Source organism: Sciurus carolinensis, chromosome 1, assembly GCF_902686445.1.
Source record: "Sciurus carolinensis chromosome 1, mSciCar1.2, whole genome shotgun sequence".
In the NCBI taxonomy this organism is placed as follows: Eukaryota; Metazoa; Chordata; class Mammalia; order Rodentia; family Sciuridae; genus Sciurus; species Sciurus carolinensis.
In genome coordinates this window covers 1,085,849-1,105,718 of record NC_062213.1, presented here as the reverse complement: position 1 = coordinate 1,105,718, position 19,870 = coordinate 1,085,849, and the positions used below count along the sequence as shown (strand labels likewise).

The 19,870-nt window shown below is 47.5% G+C and overlaps 2 protein-coding genes across 3 annotated transcripts; one reads left to right on the top strand and one right to left on the bottom strand.

Annotated features, from left to right (window-relative positions):
- Positions 1-11,798: 11,798 nt before the first annotated feature.
- Positions 11,799-14,464, top strand: LOC124976441 (cytochrome c1, heme protein, mitochondrial). Its single transcript, XM_047539317.1, has 7 exons — positions 11,799-12,220; positions 12,814-13,010; positions 13,094-13,220; positions 13,309-13,466; positions 13,556-13,716; positions 13,969-14,069; positions 14,163-14,464. The coding sequence occupies exons 1-7, from the start codon at positions 12,089-12,091 to the stop codon at positions 14,265-14,267; spliced, it is 981 nt and encodes a 326-aa protein (XP_047395273.1). The 5' UTR covers positions 11,799-12,088; the 3' UTR covers positions 14,268-14,464.
- Positions 14,465-15,464: 1,000 nt separating this feature from the next.
- On the bottom strand, positions 15,465-19,725 carry Sharpin (SHANK associated RH domain interactor). 2 transcript variants are annotated; one of them, XM_047539307.1, is made up of 9 exons: positions 19,130-19,725; positions 18,676-18,850; positions 16,723-16,857; positions 16,509-16,650; positions 16,323-16,431; positions 16,092-16,245; positions 15,895-16,013; positions 15,688-15,816; positions 15,465-15,612 (listed from the first exon to the last, which is right to left on the bottom strand). In XM_047539307.1, exons 1-8 carry the CDS (start codon positions 19,322-19,324, stop codon positions 15,697-15,699), a joined length of 1,149 nt encoding a protein of 382 aa, XP_047395263.1. In that variant the 5' UTR covers positions 19,325-19,725; the 3' UTR covers positions 15,465-15,612; positions 15,688-15,696. The 2 variants fall into 2 exon arrangements, with proteins under 2 accessions (XP_047395263.1, XP_047395266.1); XM_047539310.1 differs by having other exon boundaries at positions 16,509-16,647.
- Between the last annotated feature and the right edge of the window lie 145 nt (positions 19,726-19,870).

Sequence of the window (19,870 nt, the reverse complement as noted above, 5' to 3'; positions counted from 1 at the left end):
CTGTGTTCCCAGCTTGCTGAGGTTTTACCACAAGAATGTGTTGGACTTTGTTGGGTGCCTTTTCTGCTTCTGTTGTGACCATCATATCATTGCTCTCCCTTTACAGTAGTCCCCTCTTGTTCAGTTTCCCTTTCTTTTTTTTTTTTTAATACTTTTTTTAGTTGTCAGTGGGCCTTTATTTTATTTACATGTGGTGCTGAGGATCGAACCCACTGCCTCACACCTGCTAGTGCTCTTGCACTGAGCCACAGCCCCAGCCCCTCAGTTTCCCTTTCTGAAACTTCAGTTGCCTGTAATCAACCTTGATATGAAAATATTAAGTGAAAAATTCCAGAAATAAACTATTTGGTTTTAAATTGCCGGGCTGGCCTTGAATTTATGATCCTCCTGCCTCAGACTCCTGGGTTTCTGGGATTACAGAGCACCACCACTTCTGGTTTATAGTATATTGTAGTAATTTTATTTTTTAAAAAATTGAGATGTTGATGGAACATTATTTTATTATTTATATGTGGTGCTGAGAATTGAACCCTGTGCTTCACACATCCTAGGCAAGTGCTCTACCACTGAGCCACAACCCCAGCTCCTAATAATTGTATTTTTTACTTTTTTGCAGTACTGGGGATTGAACCCAGGGCCTCATACACACTAGACCTCTATTAATATGGTGTATTAACATTGATTGATTATGAAATATCAAACTGACCTTGTATTCCTGGGATAGAGCTTATTATTTATTTCTATAAGCATACATACTATCTTTGGCACTAAACAGTAAGCATTGAAATTTTAGAAAGAATATAATTATTAAATCATAACTATCATTATAATTACAGTACTGGGGATTGAACCCAGGGTCTTGCATACTAGGCAAGTGTGCTGCATCACAGCCCTTTTTATTTTATTTTGAGACAAGCCCTTGCTAAGTTGCCCAGGCTGGCCTAGAACTTGTGATCCTCCTGCCTCAGCTTCTTCAGTTGCTGGGATTGCAGGTGTGCATCACCACACCTGGCCGCCAAAAGGTATTTTCTAATTCTCCCTACAATTTCTTCTTTGAGTCATTGGTTATTTGGGAATATGTTATTTTTTCATGTATTTGTGAATTTCTCAACTTTCCTTCTGTTATTAATTTCCAGTTTAATTCTGTGGTTGTTGGGGACCATACTTTGTATGATTTTGCCACTTTTAGATGTGTTCTCTTTCCCACATGTACTGAAGTATAATGTGTATTCTTCTGTTGTCAAACATTGATGTTTGTTAGGTCTAGTTGGCTTATAGAACTCTTCAGTCTTTTCTTACTAATCTTCTGGGGTTTTTGTTGTTGCTGCTGTTTGTTTGTGGTGCTGGGGATTGAACCCAAGGTCTTATGCATTCCAGACAAACATTCTACCAACTGAGCTACATCCCCAGCCCTGATCTTCTGTTTAGTTGATCTAATAACAAAAGTGGTGTATTGAAGTCTACAACTATTACTGTTGAATTGTCTATTTGTCCCTTCTGTGAATTTTTTCTTCATGTACTTTAGGACTCTGTTGTTACATAAATATAACTTTATGTCTTCTTAATGGAGTGGAATTATTATTTTTTTGACTCTGGTAGCAATTACTCTCTTGTGTAGTTTTGTGGGGTTTTTTTTGTTTTGTTTTGTTTTTGTTTTTGTTTTTGTTTTTGTTTTTTTGGTGCTGGGAATTGAACCCAGAGCCTTGTGCATGCGAGGCAAGCACTGTACCAACTGAGCCCCATCCCCAGCCCTCAATTAGTATCTTAAAGTCTATTCTGTCTAATATTAGTATAGCCCTTTAGCTCTCTTTGATTAGTGCTACTATGGTTATCTTCTTCCAAAATCTTACTCTTTACCATTTGTGTCCATGAATCCAGTGTATTTCTTATAGACATCATATAGTTGGATCACGATGTTCAGCCAGTCGTGTCAGTCTCTCCTCTTAATAGGTTCTAATCTACATACATCTGATGCAGTTAAGGAGACAGCAGGGTTTATATATATATATTTGCTTTGTATATGTCACATGTCATTTTTCTCAATCCTTTATTATTGCCTTGTTAGATATTTTCTAGTGTACCATTTTAATTCCTTTAAATATATACGTATGTTTTAGAAACAAAAGGTAGGGAATTTCAAACAAAGATGTATTTATGGTCACTTTTAGATGTACCTATGTAGCTACCTTTACTGTTGCTTTTATTTTTTCATATGGATTTGAGTTACTGTCTAGTGTCCTTCCATTTCAGCCTGAGGACTCCCTTTATTATTTCTTGGAGGGTAATATGATCTCAAACTGGCTCAATTTATTCATCTGGGAATATCTTCATTTCTCCTTTGTTTTCCAGAAAAAGTTTGCTAGATATAGAATTCTTGTTTGACAGTTTTATTCTTTTAGCACTTGGATTATGTCATTCCCTGCATTCCGGCCTCAAGGCACGTTTTGGAATGAGAAATATGTTGTTAAGGATACTTTGTATGTAGTGATGTAGTGAATCACTTCTCTCCTGCTGCTTTCAAGATTGTGGATGTGCGAGTGTGAGTGTGCCCGTGTGCCAGAGAGCTGACCCAGGATTTTTTGCTTACTAGCCAAGTGCTCTGTCACTGATCTACCTCTCTAGCCCCGTTTTGTCTTTCAGTTTTTTGTTTGTTTGGTTGGTTTTGGTACCAGGATTGAACCAGGGGTGCTTAACCACTGAGCCGCATCCCCAGCCCTTTTTTATATTTTGTTTACAGACAGGGTTCCCCTGAATTGCTTGTGGCCTCACTAAGTTGTAGAGGCTGGCTTTCAACCTATGATCCTCCTGTTTGAGACTCCTGAGCTGCTGGGATTATAGGTGTGTGCCACCATACCCCCCTCTTTCAACAATTTATGATGTGTCTGGGTATGGATCTCTTTTAGTTTATACCACCTGGAGCTTGGTTTTCCTGTCTGTGCAGATTCATGTTTTCCATAAAGTATGACAGGTTTTAGGATTTTTTAAAGTATTATTATTTCTTCCCCTTTCTCTTCTCTGCCTCTGGAATTACCATTATTCCTGTGCTGGTACACTTGCTGTTGAGCTGCAGGTCTCTGAGGCTCTGTTCCTCTACCTTGTTCATCTTGTTGTGTGTGTGGGGGTGGGGGTACTGGGGATTGAACCCTGGTCTCAAAATGCTAGGCAAGTGCTCTATCACTGAATTAATCCCTGCCATTTTTGTTTTATTTGTTTGTTTTGGGTACTGGGAATTGAACCCAAGAACCGCTGAGCTACATCTTTTTTGTTTTGTTTTGTTTTTGTTTTTTGAGACAGGGTCTTGATAAATTGCCCTCAAACTTGTGATCCTCCTTCCTCTGCCTCCAGAGTTGCTGAGATTACAGGTGTGCACCACCATACCTGACTTATTTTATTTTTTGAGATGGGGTTTTGCTAAGTTGTCCGGGCTGGTCTCAAACTTTGAATCCTTCTACTTAAGCCTCCTGAGTAGCAGGAATTACAGGTGTGGGCCACTGCTCCTGGCTCATTATTCTTTTTATTTTATTTCTCTTTCTCACACTAGACAATCTCAATTGACCTAACTTCAGTTTTTCAATTCTTTACTCCACCTGCTTAAATCTGCTGTTAAGACCCTGCAATAAAATTTTTATTTCCATTACTGTACTTTTCAACTCCAGTTTCTGACTCCTTTTGATAATTCTGCCTCTTTATTGACACTCCCTATTTAGTGAGACACAGTTCTCCTACTTTTCTTTAGTTCTTTAGACATGACTTTGTTGAGCTCTTTGAACACATGCAGAATATCTGACCTAAGTCAACATCAGGACTTCCTCTGGGGATAATTCCTATGAGTGCTTCTTTTTCCCAGTTTCTAGGTTAGAAATTTTTATTTCCTTCCATGTCTCATAATTTATTGTTAAACACTGAATATTTTAAATAATATTGTTTTGGATGGCCAAATCCATCAATGGAATAATCCTAAAAGCAGCAATAGGGAACCAGGTTTAGTGGCCCACTCCTATAATCCCAGCTGAGATAGGAGGATCGAAAGTTCGAGGCCAGCCTCAGCAATTTAGTGAGGCCCTTAACAACTTAGTGAGACCCTGTTTCGAAATAAAAAAAAATGTAGCTCAGTGGTAAAGGGCCCCTGGGTTCAATTCCCCAGTACTAAAAAAAAATTTTTTTAAACCATAAGGGAGTTTGTCGGGGTTTCGGCCGGACCCCTGGCCCTAGGTGGAGCCTGGCCAAGATGGCGCCTGGCAAGCTGCCAGTGAGGTTGAAAAACTGCTATTCTGCACGTATACAACTAACTTCACCTTGAGGAAGTCTCAGTAATTGGTCAGGGCCTCTGCATGATTCTTGCGTGATTCTTAGGTGCTTCAAGTTATACCCATATACGTCTATCTTCTCCCCACATATCATGAATATTCTAATTAGTTGATATAACCTATATAAGTGACAATAACTTCCCTAAAAGAGGAAGAAATAAAAAGAGGAATCAGCTGTTAATAGGGAAGTTTGCCACCCATCACGTCTCCGGGTCGTTCTTGCTGGCGGGAGCGACAAGTGGTGCTGAACCCCGGGAATCTTACGTGCCGCGGAGAGGTGAGTGAGGTGAGCAACGGATCGGTGAAAGTGTGCACCCAGATCTGTCAGTGGACAGGGAGGTTTCCTAGAGACGATAATATTGTGATTGTGATAAAGTTCCTAGGAACGAGAGGTGAAAGTTTCCTCAAAAAATGGGGAACGAGGTTGCTAGATATAGAATGGAAGGTCCCTTGAAAGAAATTCTTAAAGCTAACGGCACTTCCTTAAAGACAAACTGCTTGGGCATTTTTAAAGCAGGTAGAGGAGATTTCACCTTGGTTTCTGGAAGAAGGATTGTTAACTATCCCACAGTGGGAACACCCGGGGGAAGATTTAAAGCGCTGTCCGGTAACGCTCCCAGGGACGTTAGCAGTTTGGTCATTAGTCAGAACTTGTTTGCGTTCCCCTCGGGAGGCTTTACAAAAGGCAGTTGCGCAGGGAGAGGAAGTGTTAGAAAAGGTAAAAGAAGAGTCACAAAAGGGCTCTGTTAGCGCTCAGTCAGATTCTGATGAGAGCGAAGAGGGACTCTCAGAGATGGAGTTAAATAAAATTAGTAAAGAAACAAAGTGTTCTCAAGCTGGTTCAATTAGTCAACAGGCATTAAGGGAATTGGAGGGCATAGGGCAGCAGCTAGAAGACAAAAAAAAAAAGGCGTTACAAAAAAAAAAAAAAAAAAAAAGAGTTACTCAAAAGAGTTGAGCTTACAAAAATATGCAGTGGCGCAGTGGAAAAAAAAAAAAAAAAAAAAAAAAGGGAGAAAGTACAAATAAAACCACAAACAGAGCACAAAGAGAAAAATCAGTTTAGGGGAGGGTCCCCCTAGGCAGAGAGCTCAGCAGCTCCATTCCTTAAAAGTAGTAAAAAATAATGTTTTCTGATTTTCTGCATTCAAACCTAACCTGATTTCTCAACCAGGCAAAAAAGGGGTTAAAAAGTCCTGGGTGATCCTCCCTCCCCCTGCCACATTGGAATGTAACTACAGCGTCTCAAGGAGAAAAGGGGGGTAACCTAAAGATAAGAAGAAAAGAAGAAAAAAAAAAAAAAAAAGTGTCCGTTTTAACTCCTGGGCCGCTACAAAAAACTAACTTATTCTTCAGGATTCTTGTTTTGTTTTTTCTTTAATGCTGTATTTTTGAGCTCATAATTTTGATCCTACATACCTAGGTTAATGATTTTATTTTTGATCAGTTCTATTTTTTATTCAACTGAAGTTTTTTAAACAGCTGTTTCATTGCAATGAACATTTACCTATAAATTACAAGGCCTTTGATTTTGTGTTATTTGTATGTCGTACTGTCTGGTGTTATGTCTTATCTGCATCAAAACTGAGAGCTCTTAAAATTAAAATTTAAAAATGGATCCAAATACTTTTATTCACATGATTTAAAAAGGTTCAATTTAAATTGGGTAAACTAATAAAAGTAAAATATTTTTAAAAATAACTTGCAAGTTTCCAGGTGGTCAAACTAATGAAATGTTAATGTTAAACAATGTCTAATATCAATTGCTTCTAGGACTTTTCTTCAACAGGAAAGAGGCAGCAGATCCTGTTCAGGACACTTGTCTGATATCTTGGTTTTTATAAAATAAATAAATTGGAGTTAACATGTATGGGATTACTCAAATGTGTTTGTAGAGACGTCTGGTTAATTTACAAAGTTAAAATGCTAATTGTTAAATAACATCAAGTACTTTTAACTCCTCAAATTCCATGGGGTATCATACTTAAACATTATTGGTGTTTTCATAGGTTGGTAAATAAAAAGGGGTTAAACTTGCTTTGTGCCATCACTAAACTAAAAACAAGGTTACTAAAAGTTATGTCCTAACAAGTGGAATTCTATATATAAAGGGTCCCAAAAGTTTCAACTGTGTTTCAATTAAGGGTACTATAAACAACAAAATATTTAATCTTATTAAAATAGGGTGATTTATCTAAATTCAGAAATTTCATAAGAGTTGTTTCAAAATGTGAACAAAAAGGTGTCAACAGATAAAAATAAATAAATAAATAAATAAAAGGTTCTGGGTATAAAAATATATTTAGTAAAAGGTAAAAGAAAATGTTTCTGGATAAAAAAGTCTGTGTGTAACAAAGGGCAAGTTTCAACAAGTCTGTGTGTAACTAAGTTGGTTGTGTGTATGTAAAACAGCTAAAGCTATTTAAGGTTTTTCCTAAGGTAAAATACTAATGTTCTGATATAAGCCAAAGTTCAATCTATAGGGTAAAATGACATGGTAAAATGACAAGGATTTCTTAGAAACACTAATTTACTCTTAACTTTGTGTCTCTTAAGTTTTATTCTTTAGAACAATTGTCTTAAAAATAGGGGTTTATACAATTATGGTTAAACAACTGTTAAAGATTGTACTACGTTATAAAGTCTAAATTTTTCTTTAAAAACTAAAATTGGTAAGAACCAATTCCTCACTAAAATTAAAATAACTCTAACCACAGATGTACCTTATAACCCACAAAAACAAGGTATTGTTGAACATACACATCTCACCCTCAAAAATGTTCTTTATAAACAAAAAGGGGGAATAGAGGAGACCTTCAGGTCCCCTAAAGATAAACTTTCTCTTTGTCTCTTTGTTTGGGGTTTTTTAACTCTGGGTAATAAGGGTAACTCGGTGCTTTACTGGAGCTGTGGCTCAGTTTGTGTGTTTCCACGGAATAAACTAACTTACTACCTCTTTTTAGTCTCTTAGGAGGAACAGTTCAACTATGTAACAAAACAACCGCTTCTTTCAATTGTACTTTAGATTTGTGCTAAAATGCTTCTAGATTCCTGCTGGCAGACTTAATGTGTGTTCCTACCTTCCTACCAGTCCCAGTCTCTGTTACAGATGCAAAATTGCCAGTGTTACTATCAAGAAACAGGAGAGAATTTGACATCACAGCGGCTATGGTCACTGCAATAGTGGTTTCTGCAACAGCAGCACTAGCAACTGCCATACCTACAGCAACAGCAGTCAATCACTTGGCCGAAAATATAGCTGCAGCCTTACAGACTAAAGAGACCCTAAACCAACATCTAACAGCAGGCATACTCCTTATGAACCAGCGAGTGGACTTACTTCAAGAACAAATGGACATTTTACAGGAACTGTTAAACGTGGGATGTATTTATCATCTGGCGGGACTGTGCGTTACACCTGTAGCTTACCATAACTTCAGCTATGCAGCAAATTTGTCTAGAATCTTGTCTGTTCAGCTACGTTCCAACTGGTCTTATGAATTTGATAATCTTACAGTTATTCTTAGATCTCAAATTGTTAGCCTTAATGCTACTAGAGTTGATGTAGCCCCTATGTCCGAAGTGCTAAGTTGGCTATCCTCCTCTTTCAGCTTTGTAAGCAATGGGCAGGTATGGGAGCCTTTTGTATGTTCATGGTTGTTGCTGTTGTCTTCCTCACACGCCTTATCATGCGCATGCGCCGAGATCAAGCGAGAGATCGTATCATCTTCCATCAGGCCATGGCTGCCCTAAAGGCCGGCAGCTCCCCACAAGTGTGGCTCGCGAGGCTGGACCATTGACCAGACGGGTAAGGTAGTAGGTAACTCCGTACCGACCTAAGACAGGAGCTGTAGCATGCTCTACAGTTATCCGATGACGGGTAAGGACGGTAGTTGACCACTCCGCCTAAGACAGGCTTGGTCCCGAGCTTTTCTTTTAAAAGAAAAAAGGGGGAACTGTCGGGGTTTCGGCCGGACCCCTGGCCCTAGGTGGAGCCTGGCCAAGATGGCGCCTGGCAAGCTGCCAGTGAGGTTGAAAAACTGCTATTCTGCACGTATACAACTAACTTCACCTTGAGGAAGTCTCAGTAATTGGTCAGGGCCTCTGCATGATTCTTGCGTGATTCTTAGGTGCTTCAAGTTATACCCATATACGTCTATCTTCTCCCCACATATCATGAATATTCTAATTAGTTGATATAACCTATATAAGTGACAATAACTTCCCTAAAAGAGGAAGAAATAAAAAGAGGAATCAGCTGTTAATAGGGAAGTTTGCCACCCATCACGTCTCCGGGTCGTTCTTGCTGGCGGGAGCGACAGGAGTTCCTACAACAGAGTGCAACAAACCTTCTCTAGTTGGGGCCTCTTGGGATTCCAAAGGAAAAAACCCTAATGTGAACAGTCCACAGTATTTATTAGGGGAACTTATTCACAGAGGGAGCTATGGCTTTTCCTTGTGATAGACAGCAGGATGAACGGTGTTCTACCCAGGTGTGTTCTCAATGAGAGAGTCTAACAGGGTTTTTTTTGTTTTTGTTTTGTTTTTGGTATTGGGAATTGAATTCAGGGGCACTTGACCCCTGAGCCACATCCCAGGGTCTTACTGAGCTGTTTAGTGCCTCACTTTTTGCTGAGGCTGGCTTTGAACTCACAATCCTCCTGTCTCAGCCTCCAGAGCAGCTGGGATTACAGGTGTGTGCCACCTTGCCCGGCCTAACAGGGTTTTGTATGAGTTTATGTAAGAGTTGAAGGGATTTTTGTTCAGATTGCAGCTAGTTTCTGTTAGTTCAGTAACAGCATCAGTCTCCCAGTGTTTTGGTTATTTTTCAAAATGTTACCAATCTTTTATTTGCTTTACTTGCCACCCCTACATTTCTTACCCTTTAAAACTGGATTCAAGTGATTCACATTCCACTTACCTCTAAGTTATCACTGAACCAACCACCTTGTATTAACTGCTCCCATAAATAAAATCTGCTTTTAAATGATTCTGTCTATGGATGTCAATTTAAGTTTTTCAGCTTAACCTGCTCCTTGGGTGTACAATCTTGAAAAGTTGCCATAATAGCAACAACCAATGATATTGTGGGGAAAAAATTTAGTGCCACAGGAAACCAAGCATTGTTGAGTCAACTTCTTTCTTTTTTGATCACTTGCTTTATACTCATTAGCTAAAACAAAAAACCTGCCTAATTTGTTATACAAAGATGTGTATATCCATTTCTAACTGAAATTAATGTGCCACAGTGGAAAGTGTCCATGTTCACAGTCCATCAATGCTTTGGGATTCTGAGCTGTTCTCTGGTATGGAAAACAGACTTAGCTTCTCCATCTTAAGCTGATGCATGCTGCCTCCTGTCATAACCAAGGAATGCAGTGGTTCTCCCAAGTCCACAGTACACATTGTTGTAAAGTACCTGCTACAATTTTCTGGTCCTCAGCTCCAACCCTGGCTAAGCCAACAGAGTTTCTCCTTAGTGATTGCTGGTTCTTCTCCTCCTATTCTTTGATTCTGAACATTTTCCAGAAGTTGCTGGGTTTACACGCATATACCAAGCAGGTTCATAGATCTTCCTGCCCTTGATTAGATTTTTCAAAGCCTGTGCCTTAATTTGATGTCTCTCTAGGTTCTGTCTGTAGACAGGTGAAATTCCTGTGAAGGTATACTTTTTGTACACTCAAATCATTCATGCCCTGGACACCCCAGCAGCCTACAGCACTCATTATGGAGGCATTATGACTAACACGATAAGGGATTCCCAACTTTTCTGCTCTCAGAATAAGATTGCTGTGTGTCATAGCTCCAAATGGATCACCAACCATGAGGAAGGCAACATCACTGATATCAGCACCCTTTAAAATATTATCTGCTTCTTGTTCCACTTCTTCTCTATCAGCAAGAATCGATTTTCTTCCATAAAAGTCTTCCGGGGCTTCCTTCCCTACAGTCAGGACTGAGGTGTAGGCTTCTAAGTACACTGGACTGCAGCCTTTTACAATTTCCAGGCCCTTCACTGTGATGTCCTTTGGTATCTCCCAGGCCCAAGTCGATCAGGCAAAGCATTTCGAACTCCAAGGGTAGGTGACGGTTGGGTCCAATTACCTGAAGAGAGAAGTTAGCTGGTCCCTGTCAAGTCCTAATTGCGGCGGGCCTTTACAGTGAAGCAGCTCTAAAGCCGCGGAGCCACGCCCACCAGGTCCCATGCCTCCACTCCTAGTGTTTTGGAGCAACAGCTTAAGCACCTTTACCATAACCTGGGTTATTCAAGGTACTGGCTTGGGTTCTGGCCTGCAGGGAAATCATGCAGATGGTGGATATCAGAGCACTGAGGTGCTCTGTATTTCTCAGGACCCAGAAAGCCAGGTGGAAGGAGGACCGTATAAACATAATGTGGCAACTCTGAGGATCAGATTCACTCCTCTCTCTAGATTTTGTTGTTACTGCTGCTTGTAGTACCTGTGTTTCTGAACTAATTTTATCAAGCCTGCATTGTCATGTGAGGGCCACCAAAGTCTCTCCTTAGTGTTCAGCTAACCATTGGACAGAGAGTTCCTGAAATAACGCAGAACCAATAAATCCCCCATTCCTTCCAAAGTGGCTGTATGATGTAGCACGCCTCCAACACTCAGCATGCAGCATGCAGCATGCTACTCTGCCTGAGCATTTATTTTCCTCCCCACGCAGCCCCAATGTCAGCCAGATGTGAAAGCTCGGCTTTTCAGGTTTTTCCTGAGACTCCAGCCCTAGTTATGTGTGTGACGTATATTCCCGAAAGTATATTGGGTTTTCCAAGCCCCTGTGAACATCTCTGTACCCTTGCTTTTTCCTCTTAAGCTGTTTGTTTAATCTTGTGTGCTCCAGCTGTTATCCATCACCTTGGGCAGCTGTGAGGTTACATTTGTCCATAAATGCCTTTCACAAACAACCTCAGGAAGCTGTTGATACTGGACTGGTGCTCACTCTTGCTAAGTGGAGACTTCCAGAAAGCCATCAAACAAGTAAAATAATCACAGTTCTTTGAGAATGGGGCATTCTGTTCCCTCCGGAATGTGGGCTGTTAGTTCTGACGTTGCCACTGTGAGCAGAGTTGGACAAGGAAAAACACCATAAATGTAACTTCTTGCTGCTGATCATCTATTTTCTTGAATACACACTCCCTGGGATGCTGAGGGTGGCGTAGCCCTTGATTAATTTCTAGAATTCTAAAAAAGTTGATTCTCACAGCTTATGCTAGCTCCCCTCCCGCCTTGCTTTCATTCGGGGGGAGGGACATTCAGCTGACGACAGTTTCTTGAGACATGGTGGGTTGCCACAGCAGCAGAACAAGTGCAGGAGCAAACGCGTGCAGTGGCAGCCAAGGGTACGGCGCGCGGGCTCCGGTCCCAGGCCCCCGCCTCGCGCTGCCTTCCGCTTCCGGGCGAGGGCCTGCCTGTGGCCTGCGCGGACTGCCTTCGGAAGCTCGCCTCTGTCGCCGGAGGTGCAGGGTCCAAACCGCGGTCGTGGGGCCTGGGAATGCTGCTGAGCACGCCGGCGTCTCCAGACCAAGACGCAGTGGCTGCGAGGGTGCGGGGTCCCAGGAAAAATCCGGCCGGGTCCTGGCTACAGTCACGGGAGTCCCGCCCAACCTCGTTTCCACGGCAACCAGAGGCACGCGGCGAGGTGGGGCCTGCCTCTGAGGACAGTTCTTGGCCCCGCCCCGGCCCGGCTCTCGCGCGGTCTGAGCTCGCGTGGCGCCGCAGGGGCCGACGGGAGCGTCGGCCGCGCTGAAGGGGGCCGACATGGCGGCGGCGGCGGCGGCTTCGCTTCGCGGGGCGGTGGTGGGCCCTCGGGGCGCTGGCCTCCCGGGCGCACGTGCCCGCGGGCTGCTGGGCGGCGCACGGCCGGGGCAGCTCCCTCTGCGGACGCCTCAGGTGAGCGCTGGCCTGGGTCCTGGGCCCGCGCGCCCCGCAGCCGGTGAAGGTCACGGCGGGGAGGCTCCGGGCGCGTGCGGGTAGCGGGACGGGACGGGCCCGCATGCGACGTCCCCCTTGGACCGGGTCTTCGCTGCCGGTCAGCGCGGCCCGGGAGCTGTACATACACTTCGGAGCGGTAGGGCGCCTCGGACCAGCGCGGGGGCGGCGGGGCGGGCTCCTGAGGGTCGGGGCCGGGGTCTTCGCGCTGAGGGCGTGCCTGGGGCGGCCCCCGCCGCACGCGGTCCGCACTGCGCCCGCGTCCCGAAGTAATTCTAGCCTGACCTCGGCAGCTGCCGGTGACCTTGGTCCGCCGCAGCACCCTCGGTCACTTCGACCTGACCCCCGGCTCAGGATCCGAGAGCACTCCTCAGCTGCTTCTCAGAGCCAAGCCCCGGCCCAGGGTCGGCAGCGGAGAGGGATGCGATGGGCAGCGCGCAGCCCGTGATGCTGGTGCGCCAGTGCTGGGAGGACGAGTGGGAGAGGTGGGCGCCTAGTCAGATCCCCAGCCCGGCGGGTGGTGTCCTGGCAGGCGCTGAACGGGGCTCTTGCAGGCAGTATCCTTGTCCTCGAAGTCTGGCCTTTCCCGCGGGCGGAAGGTGATGCTGTCAGCGCTGGGCATGCTGGCGGCAGGTAGTGCAGGGCTGGCAGTGGCTCTGCATTCTGCTGTGAGTGCCAGTGACCTGGAGCTGCACCCCCCCAGCTATCCGTGGTCTCACCGTGGCCTCCTCTCTTCCTTGGACCACACCAGGTGCGCAGCTGGCTGGCTGACTGGCCTGGGGTTTCTGGGTGGAGTGGAATCTTCAGTTCCCTTAAAACTTTCTCTCTTTTTAGCATCCGGAGGGGTTTCCAGGTGTATAAGCAGGTGTGCTCTTCCTGCCACAGCATGGACTACGTGGCTTACCGCCACCTGGTGGGCGTGTGCTACACTGAGGATGAAGCTAAGGCCCTAGCTGAAGAGGTGTGGAACCTGGAAATGGAAAGGGTTCAGAGTTTGGGGCTCCCACTCTGATGTGATGGCACGGTTGTAATGAAGCTCTTGGTGGCAGGTGGAGGTCCAGGATGGCCCCAATGAGGATGGGGAGATGTTCATGCGGCCAGGGAAGCTGTCTGACTACTTCCCCAAACCATACCCCAACCCTGAGGCTGCCAGGGCTGCCAACAATGGAGCCTTGCCCCCTGACCTCAGTTATATTGTTCGAGCTAGGTAAAAGGACTGCCCACAGGGTGGGGTTGGAGGGGGGAAGGAAGGTGTAACTTCTGCCAGGGACTGAGGAGCCATGGATCTGGTTCCAGGCATGGTGGTGAGGACTACGTCTTCTCCTTGCTCACGGGGTACTGTGAACCACCTACTGGGGTGTCTCTGCGAGAAGGCCTCTATTTCAACCCCTACTTCCCTGGCCAGGCCATCGGCATGGCCCCTCCCATCTACACTGATGTCTTGGAGTTTGATGATGGTGAGAGTCCTTCACTATGAGTCCTTTTTCATCCCTCAGGGATGCTTGCCTTTTTCTTCCTGGGCCTGAGAGATCCTGCCCCTTTCTTGGCTGTGCATATTTGAGGAGGCTTTCATAGTTATATGGGGTCCTGTCCCTTTGAACCTTGGGTAGAGGCCAATCTCTGCCTCCATGGAACAGTGTGCACTGAGGGTTACCTCAGGGTGGGTATACGTTCCCAAGGATAGTCCTCACTATGTGTCCTTGGCCCAGGTACCCCCGCTACCATGTCCCAGGTAGCCAAGGATGTGTGTACTTTCCTGCGCTGGGCATCTGAGCCAGAACATGACCATCGCAAACGCATGGGACTCAAGGTGAAGGGTTGGGCAAAGGGGCCACAGTGGGCATGGGAGAAGGATGGGAAGGGTCCTTCCTAGCCTGCTTTTCTGAGCCTATTTTGTCCCCAGATGTTGATGATGATGGGCTTGCTGTTGCCTTTGATCTACGCCATGAAGCGGCATAAGTGGTCAGTCCTGAAGAGTCGAAAACTGGCTTATAGGCCGCCCAAGTGACCCTGTCCAGCATCCACTTGCCATCTTGCCTGAACAGGCCCTCAAGCCCAGGAGCCATCCTAGGCCTGTTCAGTCCTCACCCGGCCCACTCTGCTCAGGCCCTCTTCCTCTGGGATGAGGGAGGGGGCAGGAGACTGGGCCTTGGCTCCAGATTTTGTTCAACCTCATCATGGGAATAAATTAAATTTCTCAACATACACATTTGAGCTGTTATATGACAAAGAGTACAGGCTTGCAAAGGACTCTGGGACTAAGACCCATACCCTCAGAGCTCCCAGGAAGTCCCAGGTAGTGTGGCCAGCCATGCCCTACATCTGGAACAGAAAGCTGGGTACTATTATAGGAAGTAGTGGCACTTAGTAGGCTGAGTGTGTCCTGCATAGAGGTGAAAAGGACTTGGCCAGATTGGCTACGGCCCAGAATCTCAGACCTACTGGGATGAACCACCACGTGTCAGGGTGTTGGTTACTCCATCTTGAGAATCAGAGCTCTTGGCAGCATGTCACCAAGGGGAAGCCTGGAGTGGCTGGGCAGGGCCAAGCAGAGTGACATCAGAAAGAGGAGGGGGACAGCTCCCAGCCATCTTAATGAATCATAGTAGACAGGCAGAGGAGAGGGTATCTGGGATGTCCCCTAGTCTTAGCTGGAGTGCTAAGGGTCACACTGGGGATTTGTGTGGAGGTATAAGTATTAATCATGGAATGGCACCTAGCAGTTCACAGGGGAGCTGAAGTAGACCCATGTAGCCCTGTGCCTAAGGGCAAACAAAGTGGGGGATGCTATGACAGGTCAATTCATGAACCAGCGGTAGCACAACACCCTGACTTAGGACTCCCAGTGCTTGAGTTTCCCTGTCCCTAACTGGGGAGGGAAACGCACCCACGTTGGTATTATTCTGGCTGAAGGGAGTGGTGGCCAAAGTCTGGGGAGTCAGGATAAATACAGAAGGCAAGGTCAATAGCAGGGGTAGGGCTTATAGGGCTCACTTCAGTACATGGAGCCCCCAGCACCTCCATCTCAGGGGTCAGCAGCTAAGAGAGCCTCTGAAAGTCTATGGGGCTTGAGAAGAGGTCCCAGTGCCAAGATCCTGTGATCAGTAGACACCTGGGCTGACTGAGGAGGGCCAGCCAGGTTCTGTCCTACCTTAGATAGGCTAGGGCAGCTCTGCACCAAGACACAGTGAAGGGACACTGGGGCTAACTCTTAAGTGTCTTTAATGACTGACTTGTAGCTCTTTCCTGCAACCCTGTTGTCTGTCTCCAGTGAGCAGCCAAGCAGACATTTCCTGAGTTCAGATGGTGGTCCAGGCATTTAGGCCTTCCAGGGAAGGGCCATGTTCTGTAACCTGGGGAGGAGACAGGTCATTCCTGCTTGTTCTATACTGTGCACCCCCCTACTCCAGTCAACCCACCTCTTGTACCTTTAGTGACTACTGGGCAGATGCTGTAGGAAGGGAGTCCCAAGCACACGGCCTCTGGGTGCTACACATCTCACAGCCAGGGCGATTTGGGGCATTGATGAAGGTACAGGAAGGACAGGGCCAGCCAGGCTGAGAAGATAGAAGACTGTTGTTGTTTCTTCACTTCTAGTGTGCCCAGCCCACCCCTGCTCACTCCCCACTGCCCACCTGAAGTGGGCCAGGGAGGCTGGAACTGGCTGGCTGCAGGGCACGGGACAGCCCCAATGACTGAGAAAAGAACTGTCCTAGTTCCCTTTCCATCTTCTGCAAGCATTGAGGGCTGCATCCTGTGGCAGAGGACAGGGGCTTAGGACCATCTGAGGCTGCATCCTACCTCCCTCACCCTACCCCCATCAAGGACCCACCTGGGGCTTCTTGGGGAGTGGAGAGCAGATAGAGGAAAGCAGGGTCCCCATCCTGCTGGACCCCATAGGAAGCAAGGCTGCGCTCAGGCACACATAGGCACCTCCCAATGACCCAGCGCTGCACAGCTGGTGGGAAACCGAACTCTGAGAACACCTAGGGTCAGAGTGTCAGGGCTGAAGAGTGTCACCCCAGGTCACACTATCACAGGGCTCTCTGAACCCCATGCTCACCTGTTCCTGGAGGGCTGAGATGGTGCAGTGGGTGTAGACCTGCAGTGAGATGTGGGCAGAGGATGCTGAGGATGCAGCGGATGTGGCATCTTCTACTGTGACCTGCAGCCTGGGTCAGAATGTAGGTCAGAGGTTGGATGGGGAACCTGAGAAGATCAGCGGGGCAGGATGAGGATCAGGCCTCACCTGATGGGACCAGGCGGGAAGCAGGCCTCCTGAAGCTGGACATTGAGGGCCACGTGACGCTGGGCCAGGATTGCTGCTATTTGAGCTGCCCCCTTCTTGTCCCCACCTGCAATGGCCTGGGCCAGGAGCCCAGCCAGCTCTTCTAAAGGGAGGACAACTGTCACAGTCACACCAAATTCCACTTCTTCAAACCCCTCTAGCTGCCTGTCCTTACCTTTCTCCATCAAGTCTCCAGGGCTCTGAAAATCCACCTCAGGTTGGGGCACTTTGAGTGTTGGGGCCATAGGGGGACTGGGTGAGGAAACAGGACATGTTTCTGGTCCCAGGGCTAGGAGTGGGCTGCCACTGCCTAGGAGGAAAAATGTGAAGTGGTTGGTGGCCCCTGCTCAAGCCTCTCTGCCCTCAGGTTTACAATACCAAGCAGGGCACTTGTCTTTTTCCTCATATCAGCCCGTGACAGGTCCTACCTCAGGTCATAGTTTAAAATACTCCTTCCCCCTCTTAGCTTGGCCCTTTAAAAATCCTCAAAGGTCCCTGACCTTTTTTTTTTTTTTTTTTCCCCCTTTCTTCCTGCCTGACTTGTTGGAGCTGCCCTAGACTCATCCTTGGAATCTGGAGTCCTTTTGAACCCTTCGGTTGCCTGATCCTGCTGGTGCCCCTTCTCTACACAGCAGAACCATAGCAGGTCCTCAGAGAGGCCTTCCCCTTCCTGACCAACAGGAGCCCTGTAGTCAGTGATTTCCTTAGTGCCCTCACTGACCTCCCTTCTCCTGGCTAGCCCATCTGCACAGAACACATTGCCCTTTCAAGGATGATGCCTGCCCTTCTTACCTCCCAGTTCACTGCAATGAGGGGGGGTCTCTGCCAGTGCTGACACAGCTTTGATGGCCTCAGGCCCTTGGTATCTTGAATTGTCTACCCCACTAAAATAAGCAGTCTTCCAAGCACCCAGCCCTGTGCCTGTGTCTCGAGGGTTGCTTGCACATGTTCCCCTCAGAGCTTTTGTATTTGCTGCTCCTAGGGCCACATGGCTCATACTATGACCTCCAAATTCCACTCAAGTGTCACCCTTTCAAGGGGGCCTTCCCTGCCACCCTCCTATTTACTCAGTCCTTTTCACTTATTTTAAAATAGGGTCCCACTAAGTGCTAAGGCTGGCCTCAAAGTTGTGATCCTCTGTAAGTCTCCCCTGTCACTGGGATTACCACTGCATCTGGTCCTGTCATCCTTTTTTTTTTTTGGTGGTGCTGGGGATTGAACCCAGGGCCCTGTGCTTGCAAGGCAAGCACTTTACCAACTGAGCTATCTCCCCAGCCCCTGTCATCCTATTTTAAATAGCAGTTTCCCTTTCCTCCCTCCCAGCTCCAGCACTCATCTAAAAGAAGTTTATTTACTGATTTTATGTCTCCCATGTAGAAATGCACCCTCCAAGAGGGTGGAGATTTGTTCATGTTAAATAAGTGCCCAATACAGAGCAGGGGCTGGGTACACATATTTGGTTAATAAATGACTGAAAAGTGCCTCTCCCTTTGTCAATGCTTACTTGCCTGGGCCTCTTACATAAAGCACACTGTTCGGTTGTTTTCCTGCCCCTCTGGCAGCTCTTCCTCTGTACCATTTGTGGCTTCTCTTTCCATTCCCTAATGCAACCTCTGCATGCCAGCCCTCTTCTCTTTATGGTTCTCTCTATTGGTGCCTTAGTCGACATCTCTAGAGCCCCAGCTCCAGCAGAGATGTGCTCTTAAAAGGGCCCTGTGTAGGAGCCCTGCACTACCTGGCCCCTCTATGATTCAGTTGTGACCACTAACTCCTCTATTTACATGGCCATGAAACTTTGCTAATTCCATCTCCTAAAATTCTCTGGAATCATTCTTCTCTCCAGTCCTTTGCACAACCCCATTCTACTGCAGAGGTCTCAATCTGAGCCTGTTACTCTGCTGAATACCACCCATTGCTCTTGAACTCATTTGTCTTCTCACTAGGGTCCTGCAGTCCTGCTTGTTCTGCTTTTCACCCTTGCCTATTACTCCAGGCTCCAGATTTTCAACTTCTTTTCTTCACTTTTTTCCTCCTGAGAGCCTTTCTAGGCACCCAGCTTTTCCCATCACTGTCCCCACCCAGTCCTGAGGGGCCAGGGCTATTCCATACTTCATTCCAGGGCACTGACCATTCTGTCCCTCCGCAGTGGCACCTCGCACCAGGGCTGCCCACTGCTGAGCTTCCTGAGTGTTGAGAAAGCGCAGACTGAGGGTTCCGGGCCCTCCTGGTGGAGGCTGCAGTTCATGTTGGCTGGGGCCGCGGATGGTATAGGAGATCGACTCCAAGGGCCACTCCAGACTGACCTATGGAGTAGCAGAGTCCAGTCTCAGTGGTTTCTCACCATGAACCATGTGATAATCAAAGGAAGACAAGAAAACGTTTATAGATCACTTAAACGCGGTGCTAGGCCATTTCCACCTATTATCTTACCAAATCCTCCTCACAACAGTGTGTAAACCAAGAACCAGCACCATCCCCATTTTTCAGACCAGAAGATAACCAAAGAGAAAGAACGGCTTAAGGGCACGCCGCGGATTAGCGGAGGCGCCTGGTCTTGGGCTCCGGCTCCGGTCCGCACTCACCGCTCCGGGCCCCGCGCCTCGCAGCTCCAGCCGGAAACGCCCGGGTCTTTCGGGGTCCGCGCTCAGCTGCAGCATCTGCAGCTGCGCCTCGGCGTCCGGCCCGGCGCCCAGTGGTCTCACCGCGGCGTGCACAGCCAGGAGCACTACGGCTGAGCCCGGGTCTGCGGCCGCCGCCCCGCCCGCCGGCGGCGCCATCTCCTGTCCTGGCGGGTCACGGCCTTCCGAGGCGACTTCCGTGAGATCGCGCTGCGGAGCGCCTCCGCCGGCCAGAAACTCAGATCGTGAGCCTGGGTTCCGGGCGCGGCAGAACGTCAGGGCCCTGGAGGGACGCTGGGCAGCATAGCTAACGAGCCTGATCCGCCTGCTCTGCCTAGGGATGGACTCGACCCGAGGGTCTCCGGACACCGGTCGCCGCAGCGGGCACGTTTGAGCTGGGTCTCCGGGGCAAAGTGTCAGGCTCTGAAACGCGGCCAGGCGCGGACTTTTCGCCTTAAAGGCTCGGGTAAGGTTAGGCGACAGTTTGGCAGGAGACTTTCCTCAGAGACAGGCTGGAGAAGGGAGCCGGTCCGCGGCACTTCGCGCTAGCCAGCCCCCGCAGCAACCTCAGCCGCGCCACGCCCACACTGGCGCTCTGTGGGCCCGCGCAGCTCCAGGAACCCGGGCGGACCCTTGGGCGGGGCGGGTGGGGCCCTGACCAATGAGCGCCGGGGAGGAGGCGGGTTCGTACGCCCGGACAGTGAC

Coding starts and splice junctions, on each gene's coding strand:
- LOC124976441 (XM_047539317.1), top strand. CDS start 12,089: ATGGCGGCGGCGGCGGCGGCTTCGCTTCGCGGGGCGGTGGTGGGCCCT. Junction 13,221..13,308: donor CTAAGGCCCTAGCTGAAGAG/GTGTGGAACCTG, acceptor TCTTGGTGGCAG/GTGGAGGTCCAGGATGGCCC. Junction 14,070..14,162: donor GCAAACGCATGGGACTCAAG/GTGAAGGGTTGG, acceptor TTTTGTCCCCAG/ATGTTGATGATGATGGGCTT.
- Sharpin (XM_047539307.1), bottom strand. CDS start 19,324: ATGGCGCCGCCGGCGGGCGGGGCGGCGGCCGCAGACCCGGGCTCAGCC. Junction 16,246..16,322: donor TCTCAGCCCTCCAGGAACAG/GTGAGCATGGGG, acceptor CTCTGACCCTAG/GTGTTCTCAGAGTTCGGTTT. Junction 15,817..15,894: donor GCCTCCCTGGCCCACTTCAG/GTGGGCAGTGGG, acceptor CTATCTTCTCAG/CCTGGCTGGCCCTGTCCTTC.